At 36.0% G+C, this 16,941-nt stretch overlaps 2 protein-coding genes across 7 annotated transcripts; one reads left to right on the forward strand and one right to left on the reverse strand.

Annotated features, from left to right (window-relative positions):
* Positions 1-857: 857 nt before the first annotated feature.
* Positions 858-8,725, forward strand: LOC133673705 (uncharacterized). Of its 5 annotated transcripts, XM_062094571.1 has the most exons (8): positions 865-1,021; positions 2,417-2,540; positions 2,661-4,291; positions 5,752-5,812; positions 5,906-6,024; positions 7,675-7,765; positions 7,964-8,011; positions 8,366-8,725. In XM_062094571.1, exons 3-8 carry the CDS (start codon positions 2,661-2,663, stop codon positions 8,444-8,446), a joined length of 2,031 nt encoding a protein of 676 aa, XP_061950555.1. In that variant the 5' UTR covers positions 865-1,021; positions 2,417-2,540; the 3' UTR covers positions 8,447-8,725. The 5 variants fall into 5 exon arrangements, with proteins under 5 accessions (XP_061950558.1, XP_061950557.1, XP_061950554.1 ...); XM_062094570.1 differs by having other exon boundaries at positions 863-1,021; positions 2,403-4,291; XM_062094569.1 differs by having other exon boundaries at positions 863-1,021; positions 2,417-4,291.
* Positions 8,726-9,785: 1,060 nt separating this feature from the next.
* LOC133673742 (pathogenesis-related homeodomain protein-like) lies at positions 9,786-16,856 on the reverse strand. Of its 2 annotated transcripts, XM_062094619.1 has the most exons (12): positions 16,551-16,856; positions 15,214-15,774; positions 14,282-14,447; positions 13,764-13,887; positions 13,548-13,660; positions 13,291-13,426; positions 13,070-13,212; positions 11,718-11,951; positions 11,506-11,595; positions 11,221-11,271; positions 10,600-10,845; positions 9,786-10,226 (listed from the first exon to the last, which is right to left on the reverse strand). In XM_062094619.1, the coding sequence occupies exons 2-12, from the start codon at positions 15,750-15,752 to the stop codon at positions 9,963-9,965; spliced, it is 2,106 nt and encodes a 701-aa protein (XP_061950603.1). In that variant the 5' UTR covers positions 15,753-15,774; positions 16,551-16,856; the 3' UTR covers positions 9,786-9,962. The 2 variants fall into 2 exon arrangements, with proteins under 2 accessions (XP_061950603.1, XP_061950602.1); XM_062094618.1 differs by having other exon boundaries at positions 13,070-13,426.
* Positions 16,857-16,941: the final 85 nt, after the last annotated feature.

A 16,941-nucleotide genomic window follows, 5' to 3' on the forward strand; every position in this document is an offset into this window, starting at 1 on the left:
ATGGAAATTTGGTTATAGCCAAGTCAATTGAAGCATTTCAACCTTTTCCGGAGTAATAGCATAAAAATCTTGAAAGATTTGCTCCAAGCAATGTTGAGGCTTTGCTGATAATTCAACGGCAAGATCAAATCTATAACCTAAAGATTATTAACTCATAATCTATAATCTAAAAACTTGCTCCATTGGCTCTTAGATTTAGTTTTGGAAAGGGCTGCAAAGCAGAGCAAGTGCTTAGTCCAGCAATACTCATAAAACAAGAAGAGAGGACACATATAGAGTTAAAAGTTCAGATACTGCTACTCTAAGAAGCAGCATCATTCTAGATTAGCAACAAACAACTGTTTTTTTTTTTTCATTGTTTATTTTTTTGCTTGAATATATTATCATGGGCACATTTTTATTATATACTCACCTTACAATAAAGGTAAAAAACATTGGAGGTATTGATTTTGATAATAGGTAGATTTACTCTGTTATTAATTCAAGAAAAATCATACAAATTTTCATAAATATAATAATTTTATACGGAAGATCATTAATATCTAATTAATAAACAACTTAATTTTTTTTTATGGTGTTTAGTTAGTATCACTGAATAGAGAAGACACAGAAGAAAAAAAAACATGTTTTGTACAAATAAAATAAATAAATAAATAAATAATAAGACATAAAAATAAATTTATTATTATGATTTTATTTATTTATTTTAGACAGGGAGACATGCATTTATGTGCCGATTGTCTCTATTTCTTGAGTTTCAAGATAGGCTAAAGAAAAAAAAAAGTCATAATAAGATTGGCAATAATAATAATAATAATAAGCAAATAAATCAAATGGCAAGTGAAAAAAGGAACATCTTTTTTACTGGTTGCACACATACAAGCAGCCTGCCCATAGAAAATATAAAAAGGGGTCAGAGAGAGACTTTTTAGTTTTTAGTTTTAGAGAGGGAAGGAGGGAGGGGTTTTGCGTAGTCTCATTGCTCAGCCGTTTCCTTATTCTTATAAGGTTTTGACAATAGGTATAACTTTCTTGTCCTTTTTGCTTTCTGGGTTTTGAATTTTGCTGTTAGTTTGTTTTTCCATTGATTTATGTTGCAGATATCTGAATGTTGATGTTTGTATGGAATTTACAGTAATTCTTGAATGATATTTACTTGTTGTTTTGGTGGTTCTTTCTTTAACTTTGTGTGAAAGAAATCAAGGAGAAGAAAGTAGGAAATTGTGAATTGAATTGTAGGTGTTTTAAAGAAGTTAGGGCATTTTCTTGAGTACCTTGGAAAAGGACCCAGCAAACCCTTTAATGATTTTATAGAAAATCCCACTTAGCATTGTTAAAACAGTTTTTTGAAACTTAGTTAAAAATGTCTCAATTGGTTATTGAAGCTCTAGTTGGTGTTGGGTTTAGGTTTTGTTTGGTTAGATTTGATTGTTGTGATTTTAAGGTTTTTTTTTTTTTTTTTTCCTCTCGTGGGTAAGAGAGTACATGTTCGGGGTTTTCTTTTTATGGTCTATAATATAAGTTTTGTTTGTTGCTTGGACGATTCTTGTTGTCTTTGGGAAGACTGGGGTTTTGCTTTTGTGGTGAAGTTTGAATTTTTCTTTGTCCACCCATGAATGCCTACTTGAACACAAATGTTATAAGCCCTAAAATTTGGCAACTAATGGTGCCGTTTGGTTTCTCGTTTGGAAAGTTGAGGTTAGAGAGCTCTTAGTTTCTTACAGTAATCTAATAAGCTGTCATTATGTTATATGGCTATATGCTTGCCCTTATATGCAAAACATTCGTTAAACCCTTCAATCTTTTGGTAAAAGGAATACTTTATTGAGGAAGAAAATGAATAGAGAACACCAAAAAAGGATAGGTATCTTCTAAGATGAAGATAAAATTTACCAAGCTCTATTTGTAGGATACAATTCGGAAGCCAAGAAAATCACTCGAACTATGGTTATTGATTAGAATGTGATTGATTTCTTAAAATTCTTGCATCTCTTTCATCTAACACATCAAAAAGAAAAGAAGAACAATTGGAAAATCTCTCTCCTCTCACCCCTTGAAAAAAGCCCTCAATAGTTGTCAAGTAGTTCTCAATAGGATGAGCATTATAGTTCTAGTGCAGTTGTGGGTTATAAGGCATCATATCTTGATGTTTTATGTGTTTAAAGTTCTAACAGTGCTAAGAATCAGAGGACAAGTCCTTTTTTTATTATTATGATGGTTGTCTTGTTATGAAAGTATGCTGACAAAATTTTTGGTGTTTGTAGCAAATAATGGATGCTATTATGAGTTAGAATGTTACTGAATTTTTTGTTCATGCCTATACGAGTAGCATTGTAAACTTCTTCAGCATTGTGCTGTGCAATGTTTGCCTCATTGATGTTTTCCATTTGGAAAATGATCAGTATCATTTCTGCAGTATACAAAGGGGAGCGTTTAATGGTTTATATCAATCACATGTTTGAATCATTGGAGGGTGCTAAGCAGTGGCTTGATTGAGAGAGCAAAAATCACATCTGGCAGATGTTAGCTGAGTTTTTCAGGTGAAAATGTTGATACCGAGTTCCCTTCCTAATTCAATTGAATCTACTCCATTTCATGTATCTGATCATGGGAAACAGAATTTATTTTGTGAAGTCACGCCTGGTACTGAAATTTGGCAGATGGGCCCAAAATGTCATGAACATTGCCACAATTGCTGTAAAGAAGCTGCTTCAATTACCGGGGAAAAAGAGGGTAACAATTATTCATGCCTGTTAAGTTTTCCGAGAAGTCCTCATCCACCAACCACCAGTAAAATGTCTGAAAGTTCTGCACCCAATTTTGTATATAGTAGAAGGAAATTACAAGGAAATACTATTGACTTTTTATCCGCAATCACAGAGGGATCTGGTGAGGATTGTCCTTATGTCATAAATTCTGATGGTTCCTCAGTTCCAGTTAAGGAGCACCATGTAGTTTCTGAAGATGAGCATGAGACTGAAGCTGTTAGAGAATCTCTCATGTCTCCTCTAATATGCAATGGAGCTGAATATTCACATCCCTTATCTTTTGGAAGACGTGCTCAGCTTACAACTGTCAGTCCAGTGTCCGAAGGTGCTGCCCCTAATTTTGTTTATGAGAGAAGGAAGCTGCAACAAAACTCTGTTACCTTTTCATCAACTCAGGTCCCTGCAATGGAGAAGAGAAGTGGAGAGGATTGTCTTTCAGTGATCAGTTCCAATGGTCCTTCATTTGCACACAAGGAGGAACGCCTAGTTTCTCAATATGAGCATGGAGCTGCCCTTATGCTTCCTCCCACAGTATATTCTTCTTGCCAATTAAGTTTACAAAGAAGTCCTCAGCTACCTACTTTCAGTACAATGTCTGAAATTTCTGCAAGTAAGTTTGTATACAGTAGAAGGAAGATGCGAGGGAACTCTGTTACCTTTTTGTCAGCACAGGTCCCTGGAATCACAAAGAGAAGCAGACAAGATTGCCTTTCAGTTGTCAGTTCTGATGGTCCTTCCCTTGCAGTTGAGGAGGCACGTGTAGTTTCTCAAGATCAACATGAAAGTGGATGTTCGCTTCAAAATGGAGAGCCACATGTTTCAAAATCAGAATCTAGTAGTGGATGTTCACTTGTTGAAGACCAGGTTTCTGATGAAGCTTCAAAAAAGAGCAGGCCGAAAATCATTGAGGTTGATGGTATAAATGATAGTTGCTCATCATCAAAGTCAGATGTGGAACTTGTTTCAGCTTCTACAAAGACTGAAGGACATGATAATGGTGAGTGCTCTTCATCCACTGTAATGGCAGCAGAGTTCGCAAGGGAAGACCAGTCTGAAAAACACAGGTGTATCTCTATACTCGGAAAGCAGAGGGCTTTTGATGGAATTTGGCCTGGAAAAACCCGTGCTTCTGCCAAAAGAATTGGTGATGGTAGTGGTAGCAGCAGTTCGCGGTCATGCAAAAAATGTTTCCTTAAAGAGTCCCCAGCAAAGATGCTAATTTGTGATAACTGTGAAGATTCATTTCATGTATCTTGCTGCAATCCTCATGTAAAAAGAATACCAATTGATGAATGGTTATGTCGTTCATGTATGAAGAAGAAACGAATAATTCCCAACGAGAGAATTTCCAGAAAACCTCTCAATATAATTGGTGACATGGGCAGATGTAGAGACGCTTCATCTATAGGTGAATCTGATCCTATAGCATTGATGTTGAAAGATACTGAGCCATATACAGGTGGTGTTCGAGTTGGTAAAGGTTTTCAAGTAGAAGTTCCAGATTGGTCAGGTCCCATTATCAAGTATGTTGTTTTGCCAATCCTCTTAATTTTGAATTTGTGAAACAGATCCATAAGACATAGGTAGTCTGAGTATTGCATGCAATTTTATCTTATAGACCCTCCTATTAGCATTCATATCCAAGTCATATTTTTTGTTGGAGTAATGCTCAAGTGTGAACTCGTTTAGCTGGTTGATTTGCGTTTGGTTGATTTGCGTTACAGGGAGCTTTAGAGATTGACATGTGAGAGTTGGTTCCCTCCTTTTTTGAATGCATGTTCCATCTAAGTTGCTGGACTCCATAAAAAGTAAAGGATCTTCATATCAGGAGCTTGTTTTCCTTTCAAAGCTTTTTTTGTTAGGTTTGATAAGTAATTGGGGAATCCTAATGGATTCTGCATAATAGAGATGGTGTAAGTTGTTTGTAGAGTCTTTTTCTGAAAGAGAGAGTCAGTACTTTCATTCTGAAAGTAAATAAGCTTGATGATGATGATCTTGGGTTGTTCCAACATTTCAAGAATGAGGGCTCATGCCTGTGCTCTTTTGTGCTGTCCATTTTTTTTCTTCTGCTCCTAGAGACTCAAGTGTCCATGAGTCTTGCTGGCAACCTTACAAGATTTAATAGGCTAGAAAGAGGTTGCAATGACATTGGCCAAGAATTGCCATGCTACAAATTTATTAAAGATGTTACTTTCTATGGTTCGTTACTATAGACTTTGGTTTTGCAATAAATCTTCATTTTCGAGATTTTATCTGAATTAATAGCTTGATACATTCCATGGTGTAACTATGCCCCTTTTTGACTCGGTAGCACAGACTCTAGTAGCTTGGTAGGATCAAACACTGGCCATTTTGTAGGCATGTTTGTAGATTGAAAAGGTTTACTTTCTTTTCTTCAACACGTTGAAGCACACAATGTGGCCCCATGATGTCCAATTTGAGTTGATTACGGACTCTTTGAGGGATGCATGTTTAGAAGGGGAGAGAGTTTACTCTTCAGGAATTTCATGGCGTTTATAGTTATTGGACCCAAATGCAGAGGAAACTGAGAATTATTTGGCTTTTAAAACAAAATGACATTTTTTTCAGGGTGCTACTATAAATTCCCCATATTTGGAGCATCTATTTTTAATGCGATTGGAAGAACAAAAAGTAGTTGTTGATTGTTTGTGGAACAGAAATTGTAGGTTTAGTTCCATGAAAGGTATATAGGCTAGAACAGGAATCATTCTGTGAAAAGGCTTTGTGCTTCGTTGATCCCCTGGTCTGTACTGAGGCGCAGTATGATGGCTTTTTCAGACATAGATGTTTTTAGTGTTCTATTCCTTGTCCTCTCCTCTATTTTATTTGTTTTTTTTCTTTTCCTTGCAGTAGAACTTTTCTTTCACAAATTTAAGAATGATACAGGACTGATTCTAATTATCTCCCGTATGTCATAGCTCAGTTACTTCTAACATCATCCATTATTTTGGTTTTCATGTAGTGATGTCGACACTATTGGCAAACCTGTGGTATTGGATACATCATACTTTGTCAGTTTGCATGTAGGTCTTCAAATTGTTTATTAGTTTCAATTTCATCAGTTTAGCAGTAGATTTGTTGGAGTTTTGAGAGGACTGAAACATCCTCTTGTGCAGGAATTGAAGTACAACAAACCTTCTAAATTTGGCTCTATAGGTAATTGGCTTCAATGTAGACAGGTCATAGATGATGCAGCAGAAGGTGGCAATGTAACTATATGTGGAAAATGGCGCAGGTAAACCAAATAATGATCTTGTCTGTTGGGTGATTCTGCTTGTGTGTTATTGTTAATTAACCTGCTTTTAGTTGGACAGACTCAAACTCAAACGCTTTAGTTATTGTTTAGAGAGTCCTATGCACAGTAAAAATCTCTACTAGGGTTTTTATACAACTCTCAACACTTGGCCCATCCATGAACTATCTCGAGTAGAGGTAGGTCTTCAGCCTAGCAATGCTTTACTAGGAAATCTTTCCCTCGAAGTTTCTGTAATAATTGTGTTGGAAAACCCAACAAATGTTATGGAGAATTTAACCATCAAGCTTGAATTCACATTGTAAATTTTTAGCGGTTCATGTCTTGTGTAACAACATTCACCAAGTGGACGTATTATGAAATGTGAGCAGGCATTAATGTACCACTCATTTTAAACCAGGTTGTAAAGTCAACCATGAATGTTTAATCTCCTTATTTCATATTGTCAACTAAATCCTTCAGCGCTGAACTTGCTTTATTTTGGCATTACCGTGTCCAACTTAGTCTTGCAATTTCAGGAATGAAATGCCAGTTCAATTTTAATTTTTCTCATCTTAATCGCTATTGACAAGCATGAAGCTTGGCAAGTCCTTTCTTATCATTGATGTATCTTGGTCATCAGATTGAATCATCTGCCCTTTCTTGTGCTGTTGGTTCAAAATGCCATTCCACTTGGTGGGAGATTAAAGTGGAATCAATTTTATATATATATATCATGGCATTGGCTGCAGTTTCGTAAGAGACCCAAAATAAATTAGTTTGCTAACTCTTTCCCATTGACAATCCCACCAAGTCATAATTGACGAAGGGAGATTCTTTCTAAGAACAAGGCTAGCAATTTTTTGTGATTTGATGCCTACTGGATTAGACTGCAGAAAGGTTGCTACTTCTAGGGATCTCTTTTTTCTCAGCCAATGTGTCTATAAAAAGTTGAACCTTTTGTTTTGATTCCGAGTGCATGGGGATGTATACATTTTCATTGGGCCAGGAAACACTAACAATTCACTTTAAATTTTAGTCTGGAATAAATTTTCAAATATTTTGTTCCTGAAAATAAATTTTCAAAGGCATTATTCTTGTTTTACTACTGTGTTTGCATGGATGGTGTTTTTACTTTTTATATTATAAGTGATATTTTGTGCCATTATATTAGTACAGGTGTATGGGTGGGTCTGGCACCTTGAGAGTCCCTTAGCTCCATGGGTCTGACTTCTGAGGGTTTATCTACCCCCTACATTGCATTTGGCCTTCACAAGGAAAGTTACGTACTATGTGTCACATCATGCATGATCCAGAAGTGGAATTCCTGATGGTGTTTTTACTTATATCATGTCATGGAAGGCTGCTCATTTCTCTGAGCATTATGGTTGTTTTTTGCCTTGATTTAAGTATTAGCTGTGGTCCTTTCCTATTTTGCGATAACTTAAATTGTGAAATGCAATGTTTGGTGATCTAAGCTGGCAGAGGCATCTTCTCTTTCCCCTGCTTTTCTTTGTTTCAATTTTTGTGCATGCCTATGCGGATGTGAATTCCTGTGTCCTTCCATGTTTGCACTTAAGAATTGATCTGATATACATCTCTTTCTAGTTAAGCTTGAGAAGATTAAGTACTAGAATGTTGTTGATGTATCAGGGCTCCTCTTTTTGAAGTCCAAACTGATGACTGGGAATGCTTCTGCTGTGTCTTTTGGGATCCAATTCATGCTGACTGTGCTACACCTCAGGTGAATTGGGCTTTTATATGTTGTCTTCGGAATTAATGGACTTCCTATGTAGCAAACAAATGCTTTCGGGTTTCTATTATCTTCTTCACTGTCATTATAAATACAAGTTTGTGGAGATTATTGAATATTCTCAAGCTATACTTAAAATATAATTCATATTTTATCCTAATCAAATCTTGTTCCATGCATCTGCCTCAGGAGCTGGAAACTGATGAAGTTATGAAGCAGCTAAAGTATATTCAGATGGTATGTTTTGAACATATATTTCTTGGTTTAGAGTTTTAGCACCTACATCATGGTCTGTGTTATTTAACCTTTCTTGCTCTAGTTACTTTTTCCAAGAATGCATGCTTAGGCTGTGGTCAAGGGCTGTTTCTACAACAAATTACTCAGCTGTGAAATAATTCAGTTTCAGAGTAGAAGCATGGTTAGAGTTGGTAGAGAGAACTTTGAATCTTATCATTGAGCATGGTTTTGGTGGTTAGGTTAATAAATGTGGAATAAAACTGACAGTATTTTGTAAAACTTATTAACATAATTCATATAACTGTACACATTGCTTTCTTCTTTTTATGTGTTAACATGTCAATTGTTGTGCAGCTGAGACCCCAAATAGCTGCTAAACGGCGGAAATTAAAACATGCCAACAATGGTGATCCAACGGATGATTGCAAGGAGTGATGGATTAAAAAATGAGCAGAAACTGCTCAATATTTCGATGAAGTATTGTCCATACAGGCTGCTTTATACATTCATTCTCAAAGAAATCCACAGAGCTGAATTTTGGAGTTAGGTATTGCATCATAGTAAAAATAAAAATAAAAAAGGGGTTACTGTAGACAGTAAATGTTCAGTGGTATATGTGAGCCTGTGGTTGAGCCTTCTTGAATGTGCTTTGTTTTTCTTAAGTACTGCTGCTGCTAATGAGAGGTGCATAGGGGCAATGTTTGATAAAGGTAATTATGAAAGCAAGCTAAAAGGTTAATCCAGGTCCATATATGTAGTTCCATATTTCACTAGATTGGTTTTAATGATCAATTCAACAAGTAAATATTCCTTTCTCAGAAGACAGATGCAGCAATGGGGCTCGCAATTACTTGCCTCCAACAACCCAGATTAGGTCCCCCCCCAAAAGGAGTAAAAGTCTCAAGTTTCTGTGAGATAGCAACAACCCAGATTAGCCCCCCCCCCCCCCCCCCCCCCCCCAGCTTAGCAAGCTAAAAGGTTAATCCAGGTCCATATATGTAGTTCCATATTTCACTAGATTGGTTTTAATGATCAATTCAACAAGTAAATATTCCTTTCTCAGAAGACAGATGCAGCAATGCGGCTCGCAATTACTTGCCTCCAACAACCCAGATTAGGTCCCCCCCCAAAAGGAGTAAAAGTCTCAAGTTTCTGTGAGATAGCAACAACCCAGATTAGCGCGCCCCCCCCCCCCCCCCCCCCCCCCCAAAAGGAGTAAAAGTCTCAAGTTTCTGTGAGATAGCATATGAACAGCACAGAGTAATTCCAATTCCTAATGCATGGCTAAGAAGACTGGTAGAATGGCATTGCTGTTTACCATTTGATAGCTGGGGAGAATGGGAAACATGGTGTACATTTTGCATTTATTTTTACTCTAGTAATTAATAAAGTGGAATAGTATCCTTGAACTTTGATAGCAACTTCAATCACACTTGTAACCCCACATTTTTTCAATTCAACTTTGATTATTCAAGTATTTTAAAAGCAGCAGGAAAAAACATGATGGGATTGCTCGTGGGATGAAGTGAATTCAGAGGTAAATATAGAGAAATTACTGAAGTTGGACGAAAGTCCAACAAGTGAATCTTCTTGAGCATATATTCTCAAGTTGCTTGTCAGTAGAGATGATAGCATTGTCACAGGATAGGTCAATGTATTCAGGGGGATAGCTTTTGAGCAAGGATAGGTCAATCTGTGAGATAGCTTTTGAGCCTATAGCTTGAACTCTAAGAACACATCCAAATTGCATCCAGAGGAATCATAGTTGCAAGAATGGGGCAAAAGGGAGAAATTTTGTATTTTTTTCTTTCTAAGAAAACAAGGTACTTTTGTAAGGAGTGTCCGATGATTGGCATTACACTGATTAGAAACAAGAGATGTACAATGCCAGCTCTGCCTGAAAAAGTGTTAAACAAAATGCATTGCAAATAATAATATAGGTTTCTCAGTGTCATTTCTTTTCTCTTAGCTCAGCAATAGGAACGTAGACAACAGATTCGTCTAGCGGACGGATTTTGGATGACTTCCTAGCTTTGCCAGTTTGTAGTTTCACCAGTTTCTGCTTCAGATTCTCTACTCTCGTCTTTGCTCTACAAAGTTTCTCCATATCAGATTCAGCAGCTGCTGAAATACGATTACCCTTTTTCTTTACTCCCTTTGGTTTTGCTTTTAACAGCTTCTTCAAGCTCAGATCATCATTGTGCTCAACATTCATCTGACAGTGATAGATGCTAACAAGCGTGAGGACACAATGAAATAATAATTCCATGTCTAAATATTGGGAATGGCTAGAGTAAGATGCATCAATCCTACAGAAAAACTCTAAAAGATCTTGATTCTAAGGACACCATAATAATAGATTGCCCCCAACACCAAACTCACGCACACACAAAACATCAAGACAGCTGACTAAGATAATACACAATTTTCAGCTCCTGATCTGATTACTCAAGGCTTCATTGTTTTTAATCAAAGTGCAATCAGAGATGCAAAGAGGAGAAGCAAGATGGATGGATACAGGTAGCACACGATTTTGAGCCAGAATAAAAAAGAAAAGTAAACGATCAAATCCTAACAATCAAAAATACCTCATTGCTTTTAGTAGGTGATTCGAAGGAACCTCTTTTCTGTTCATTTTTCTTTAAACTTTTACTTATTGACCTCGGCTTCTTCCGCTGCAAGATCCTTTTCAAATTCTCTGGGGTACACACCCCAGTTTCTGCCTGGCTATCCTTTAACAGTGAAAGATCAGCAGTTTTGTCCTTCATGACATTTAAAGTGGGTTCAGCAGAGACTTTGGAACTAGAATAATGAACTTGTTCTCCCTTCTCTACCTGTTGTGCAAGTGAATTGTTAGACACAAAACTGAAACACATAACGACCTTAAGAGATAAGATTTGAAAGTTTTAACTCTCGAATAATCACATGAATCAGATAACAGCAATGACATGGAATTTATACTTTTAACTTGGCGCCTAATGAGCATGCAGGAGAAATGATTATTCTTTTGTCAGTTCTAAAGACATTGTTCATATTTGAGAAACATTAAGGTCAAAATATTGGCTGTAATATGACTGTTTAGTAACAATTTATAAGATCCACACAGAAAAAGGAGTCGAGAAAATCTACAACTAAAGAAGTGACTTTGGATACTGAGCTGAAACAGAATTGTAACTGTTGCATTTAATGTACATGAAATACCAGCTTACCTTTCTAGACTTCAGAGCTAAATAACGGGAATTCTTGAACCATTTGCTAACCTGAAATTGCAACTTGAATGTAAATAACCGGATCATGGAAGTAAAGAAGAGCTAACGTGATGTTAAAGAGTAATCCTAGAGGACAATATAATGTACTGCCACAAAAAGTAAAACGAAGAAAGAAAAGGCACATTTTCTACTTTTTTGTGTGTATGTATCCTATTGTAATTCCGTAAGTTCTATTTCAAAAAATCATTCTAGTGCATGCATTGATTGAGTAGCTTAAGTTGTTACCTTCCCAGGTTCAAGGCCCAATTCTTTTGATAGATTCTCCTTGACAGTTCTAGATGGAAGTTCATTCTCTGCAAATACTTGGCGAAGTTTCTGGGAAATCACAGGAAAAGGGAAAGATAGCTTAAGCAATTTACCAAATTAAGTTAATAAATAAAAATAAAAAGAGAGAACATGAGAGATTATCTGACAATACACTTGGAGAAAACTAATACCTCAACAGCATCAGGGGGGAGCCTGAAAATTGGCCTTCGAATTTGAGGATCTCGTGGAAGCTTCATCATGCCTTCAATGGTTGCATCATTTTTACATCTTCTTTTACTTTCATATAGAGTCATTAGGGTGCTGGCTGCATCTGACTCCTTCTCTCGTCGCTTTCTTTTGCTAGGACCCCAATCTTCATCTTCGCTGGGTTGCTCATGTGCAGGAGCGTCCTTTCCAAACATCTCCTGATAGGAAAGAATATAACATTGCATTAGATAAATGAGTCTGAACTATCTCTCGTGAAATAGAAAGCTTCAAAAATAAAATGTAAAACTCTACATCATTTGTTTCAATGGAAGAAATTTGAGAGCTAAACAGAAAAGGTGTTGAGTCTTTGGTTTTGGATCTTTCCATCACTAGCTTATTTGGGAAAATCATTGGTCTAACACAAGCATTTATGAAATGCCCACTCACTCCCCTTCCAATGATGATGTCAGGAACGGTTTGCATGTTAGAGAGTAACATAAAACCATTATTGAGGCCTCATCTAGCCGCTGAAGCTTTTGGAATGAGATGTTTTTTTGTCATGGTATCAAAGTGTTTTTTATAATTAAAATTAAATTGCAGCACACTTGAGAGGACATATCTAAGTTTCAAACTTAAAAGACTTTCACTTGAGAGGGTGTATTAAAAATAAATATAAAACTATTTTTAAAGCCTTAATTAACAGTTTAAATTTTTGGATTGAGATGGTTCATTGACATGTTTGCAAGCTACTTCAAAGAAAAATACCATAGAAACCTATTAACCTTCAACAAGAACACCACCAAAAAACTAATCATGCATGGTGGAGGAACAAAAGCAAAGTCTAGTGAAACAATTCATTCATGATTCTTTTTCTTGGCCCTTGTTTTTTTTTCTTCTCCTAAATTTGACTCCTAAGTTTGAAAATACATTAGTACTTCAACATTTCATATTGAATATGGTATAAACATGTTCATGAAGATGTAGTTTAAAATTTAAAACACAACTTTTATCCCATAGTATGGCCACTCAAAATCACCTAAGATTTTTTTCCTTCTCCTAAATTTGACCCCTAAGTTTTAAAATACATTAGTACTTCAACATTTCTTATTGACTATGGTATAAACTTGTTCACAAAGATATAGTTTAAAATTTAAAACACAACTTTTATCCCACTGTATGGCCACTCAAAATCACCAAAGATGCGCACCTCTTTCCATAAATTAGAAACCAAACTATGAAGTTGATTCGAGACTGTCACACCAACCATGACTTCTGGTTTTATGCAAAATTAGTGATGCTATAATTATTTTATGGTAGAAGAATTTATAGTACTTACATTGTATAACTTCTTATAATCAACCGCTCTTCTCTGCCTGCGGCCACAAATAATTTCCCCATCACTGGTTTCATCAGAATCTAAACTGCTATAAATAGAATTGTTTCTGAAGTCCAAGCCGTCCACCTCCCACCTCCTGGATCCTGAAAAAACCTCACCATCTGAAGACCAACTCAAGCGGGTTGAATTGCTGGTGTCATCAGATGCATCATCATCAGTACCTGCTCCACTCATGACGTTCTCTCTCCTCTCTGGATCATAATCATCATCTTCAGAATCATCAGAAGGCCATTCTTCTTCTGGATTTAATAGCATATTTCCACCATCTGGAACTGCTGCTTCTTCTTTGAAAATATCCTACTTCAAGAAAGAGTGAACATCAGTTTGGTTAGCAGGGCAGCAAAACCAAGATTCTTTTATTTCCATTTAATTTTTTTTTTTTGCAAGGAAAAAGGCTTTAAAATATTTCAACAATAACCTGCCAACCGCTGTCGTCTGAGAAGTGGGTCCCCAAATGAGCATTCATGGCTTCTATAATCTCCATCCTACAGTCACAGAACTTGCAAAACCATCCCTGATCTCCTGGAGGTACTGCAGAAGTGCATATTACCGAATGTATAGAAAATCTTAGAAACAATCAATTTGTTTCGTGACTCAGTAGAAAAGTTTTACAAGAGAAGTAAGTAGAACTGACTATTTTCAGTGTCCAAAGGAGGATCAAGGCATTTTTGGTGGAAGGCACAGTTGCATGTCCCATCACAGAGTACAATATCATTATCTTGGGAAACTTCATTCAATTTGCACTTCGCACAGAATATCTATATGAAAATATGGAAAAGAAAATATAAATATAAGCAATTGTGCTTGGAGCCCAAGTTCATGCAGTATCTAACCCAAATTTGACTAAAGAAAAGGACTCCACAGTTGATGCTGGGAAAAAAAATGCATGTTTCAACTTTTCTTAGACAATATTTGTCTCTTTTTGCCTCAATCAATTTCATGGCCCAATTACTGAATGAGCATGTTTTTTTTCCGCTTCTCGATAGTGAGAAGCAAGAAGTGAGTATGCTTATTGAGAACTGCATGCACAAATTTAGGAAATACTTGGTACCAGTCTCTATTAGCAAGAATTCATCAAAAAAGTTGATTCTTCTTTAATGTTTTACAATCCTGAACATTCTCACAAAGCTGATGCTGGTTCTGCATGCTTACATGTTCATGGGAAACAGATCCATCTGGAGCCATAACAGCATCTTCAATACATCCTACTGTACTTAGAGAATCCACCTGCCGAATTATTTCACGTAATCCAAGTTTACATTTCAAAATCTGTTTCCTGGCTCTCAGTAGTTCCTTTTCTGGCCGAATCTTCTCTCGACTGTGACAGAAATTCAGTAAAAGATAAGAACAAATGGAGTTCTTTCATCATTTGAAGGTTCTATCAATTTCAAACTTCCAGTCAGAAGAGTTCTTTTTGTTTCATTTTGTATTTATGCATGTTGTAAACTGGGAAAATTCCTTTGGTGTGAGAACAGATTCAGTAAAATATTCCAAATTTTGAAGAATAAATGATTGAAAAGAAAATTCATCTCGATGCATATGCAGATGAAAAATTAAACACAGTTAACACATCCACCAGATTCTTTTGGCTGAACTTTACAATGAAAATGTCTTTGAGCCTATCCTAATTCTCAACTTCAGTAGGGAAATATTGAATCTCATATAAAAATTTGATCAGAACTTCCTCGAAATATCAGATAGCTCCAAATCTGGTAAAATTTTCAAACATAGATACTCGTCAAAATTCATGTAACAGGATTAGATGAAAGGGGGCATATTCATTCAAACATCCAACTTCTTCCTGGAATAAATTTTTTTGTACAAGGCATGCTTCAAGAAAATGAACCATCTTCGATCAACAATTTGAAAACAATTATATTTCACCTTTATATCTTTCACATAAAATTTTCTCACTGATTAAGAAGTGGTTAGACTTTAAACGGATTCCTTAAACCATAGGTTTGTAATCAAAAGCTGAAATTAACTAGCAGATGTTCTTTATTTTTTGAAGGAATCGAAAGCTGAATTAACTAGCAGATGCTCTTTATTTTTCAAAGGAATGATGTGTAAGAAAATCTGTTTACCTTTTACCTTTCCAACCTTCTCCAGAGTAAGCATCTATAAGATTCTGCTCCAGCTTCATTTTAATCATCAAGTACCTTGCTCTCCTCTGCAAGCGTGGTGGTTCATCTAGCTTTACCTTGTCCTTTTGCCTTTTCTTAGGCTTCCTCTTCTTGACTTTTTTAATTGTACCTTCATCGGCATTTTTTCCATTCCCCTCAGAATCAATAGTTGACAACTGTTTGCCTTGGAGCTCTGAGGAAGCCCCATTTCTTGAGGCCTTCTTATCAAGTGCTTTATGCAGAATTTTCCTGTGAATCAATCTTCTACTGGTAGAGCCATTCCTGATGCCCTTCTTAGGAGTAACCTTTTTCTTTGATACAGATGAATTAATGATAGTTTTCAGATGAGGTTTAGTTTTAGGTTTTTTGCTTTTTCTATGAGATAATTTGCCACCCTTCTTTATCTTCAATGATTTAATCAGCAACGACCCATTCACTGTGTCAGATGGTGAAGATTCGTGCAGGTCTTGCTGCTTTGATTTCTTTCCAGAATCACCCATTTTGATCTCTCATGTGTGAGAACTGAAAATATCATTAAAGATGTATAAGCAATCGTTTAGCTGTATTGTTATTGCTCATAAATAAAGAAGAAGATCAAGATCTACTGCAAAGATAATTCTACAGTTTCCACAACTTTTCAATTCTAGTTTCAAGCATGACCTAACATGAAATATTACCACCATTGAATTCCATAAAAGCCAGCTTTTTCAGCATGTTTCATCTAATATAACTAACCATGCGTTGACTTTTTGGAAAATGAGCAAAATTTGGAAATATTTCTTCATAGACAAAGAAAATGTAACGTCCAATGTTAAGAGTAAAATTAAAGAACACTCAATTTTCTTTAATCATCTTTAAGATTCAAACATCCACGGAAAACGAAATCAACATGGAACCCTAAACAACTTTGACAATTAAAGCCAAAAAATATTCCATGCATTTCACATCCAAGACTATCAAACCCATGGTCATTCATTAACAATAATATCCTTCAAGGTGATCACTGGATTACATTCTCAACTCTAATTCCAGCACGTTTAAGCTGCAAGAAACAAATTCTTAGATTCATAAACCACAATCATCCATGATCACCAACAAAACTATCACAAGGAAATCACCCCAAGGCAAACATCATTAGCATTGAAACCAATCTATAATCACCAAAAACAACAATTTAAGAAGAACCCAGATGACAAATCAAAACCAAGACCTCAAAAAATATTCACATTGAAACTAAACATAAAAAGAATGACAACCCAAGAAAGCAAGCTCAAAATCAATAACGAAGAAAAGGGTACCTCAGAAACTCAAGAATGAGACACCTCCACCTCCTGCACTATACTATAAAATACAAAGAGCATGTATTTAAGGACAAAGAGAGAGGTTTTCTTGAGTGATTTGTGGCCTAGAAAAGGCTCCAAAGTTTTGAAATTGGAAATTTGAAATCTGGGATTTGGTGTCTAAATAGAAGTGAAGTGGAAGATATTTAATCTGATGATTGAATGAATGATTTGGCAAAGGGGTGGCTGTTTCTCGAAAAGCGCCACTCAACGGTTTTAGCCTTCCAAGTCCCTGTTTCTTTCTGTCTCGTAAAGGAAAGTGACTAATAGAAATTACTTGCCAAAAGGTACTAAAATCAATACTAATTATTTTTAAAAAATATTAGAATATTTTCGAACATGAACATTT

This window comes from Populus nigra, chromosome 15, assembly GCF_951802175.1.
Source record: "Populus nigra chromosome 15, ddPopNigr1.1, whole genome shotgun sequence".
Lineage (NCBI taxonomy): Eukaryota > Viridiplantae > Streptophyta > Magnoliopsida > Malpighiales > Salicaceae > Populus > Populus nigra.

Coding starts and splice junctions, on each gene's coding strand:
- LOC133673705 (XM_062094570.1), top strand. CDS start 2,547: ATGTTGATACCGAGTTCCCTTCCTAATTCAATTGAATCTACTCCATTT. Junction 5,813..5,905: donor CATACTTTGTCAGTTTGCAT/GTAGGTCTTCAA, acceptor CCTCTTGTGCAG/GAATTGAAGTACAACAAACC. Junction 7,766..7,963: donor CTGACTGTGCTACACCTCAG/GTGAATTGGGCT, acceptor CATCTGCCTCAG/GAGCTGGAAACTGATGAAGT.
- LOC133673742 (XM_062094618.1), bottom strand. CDS start 15,752: ATGGGTGATTCTGGAAAGAAATCAAAGCAGCAAGACCTGCACGAATCT. Junction 13,661..13,763: donor TCCTTTGGACACTGAAAATA/GTCAGTTCTACT, acceptor GCACTTCTGCAG/TACCTCCAGGAGATCAGGGA. Junction 10,846..11,220: donor TAGCTCTGAAGTCTAGAAAG/GTAAGCTGGTAT, acceptor CTTGCACAACAG/GTAGAGAAGGGAGAACAAGT.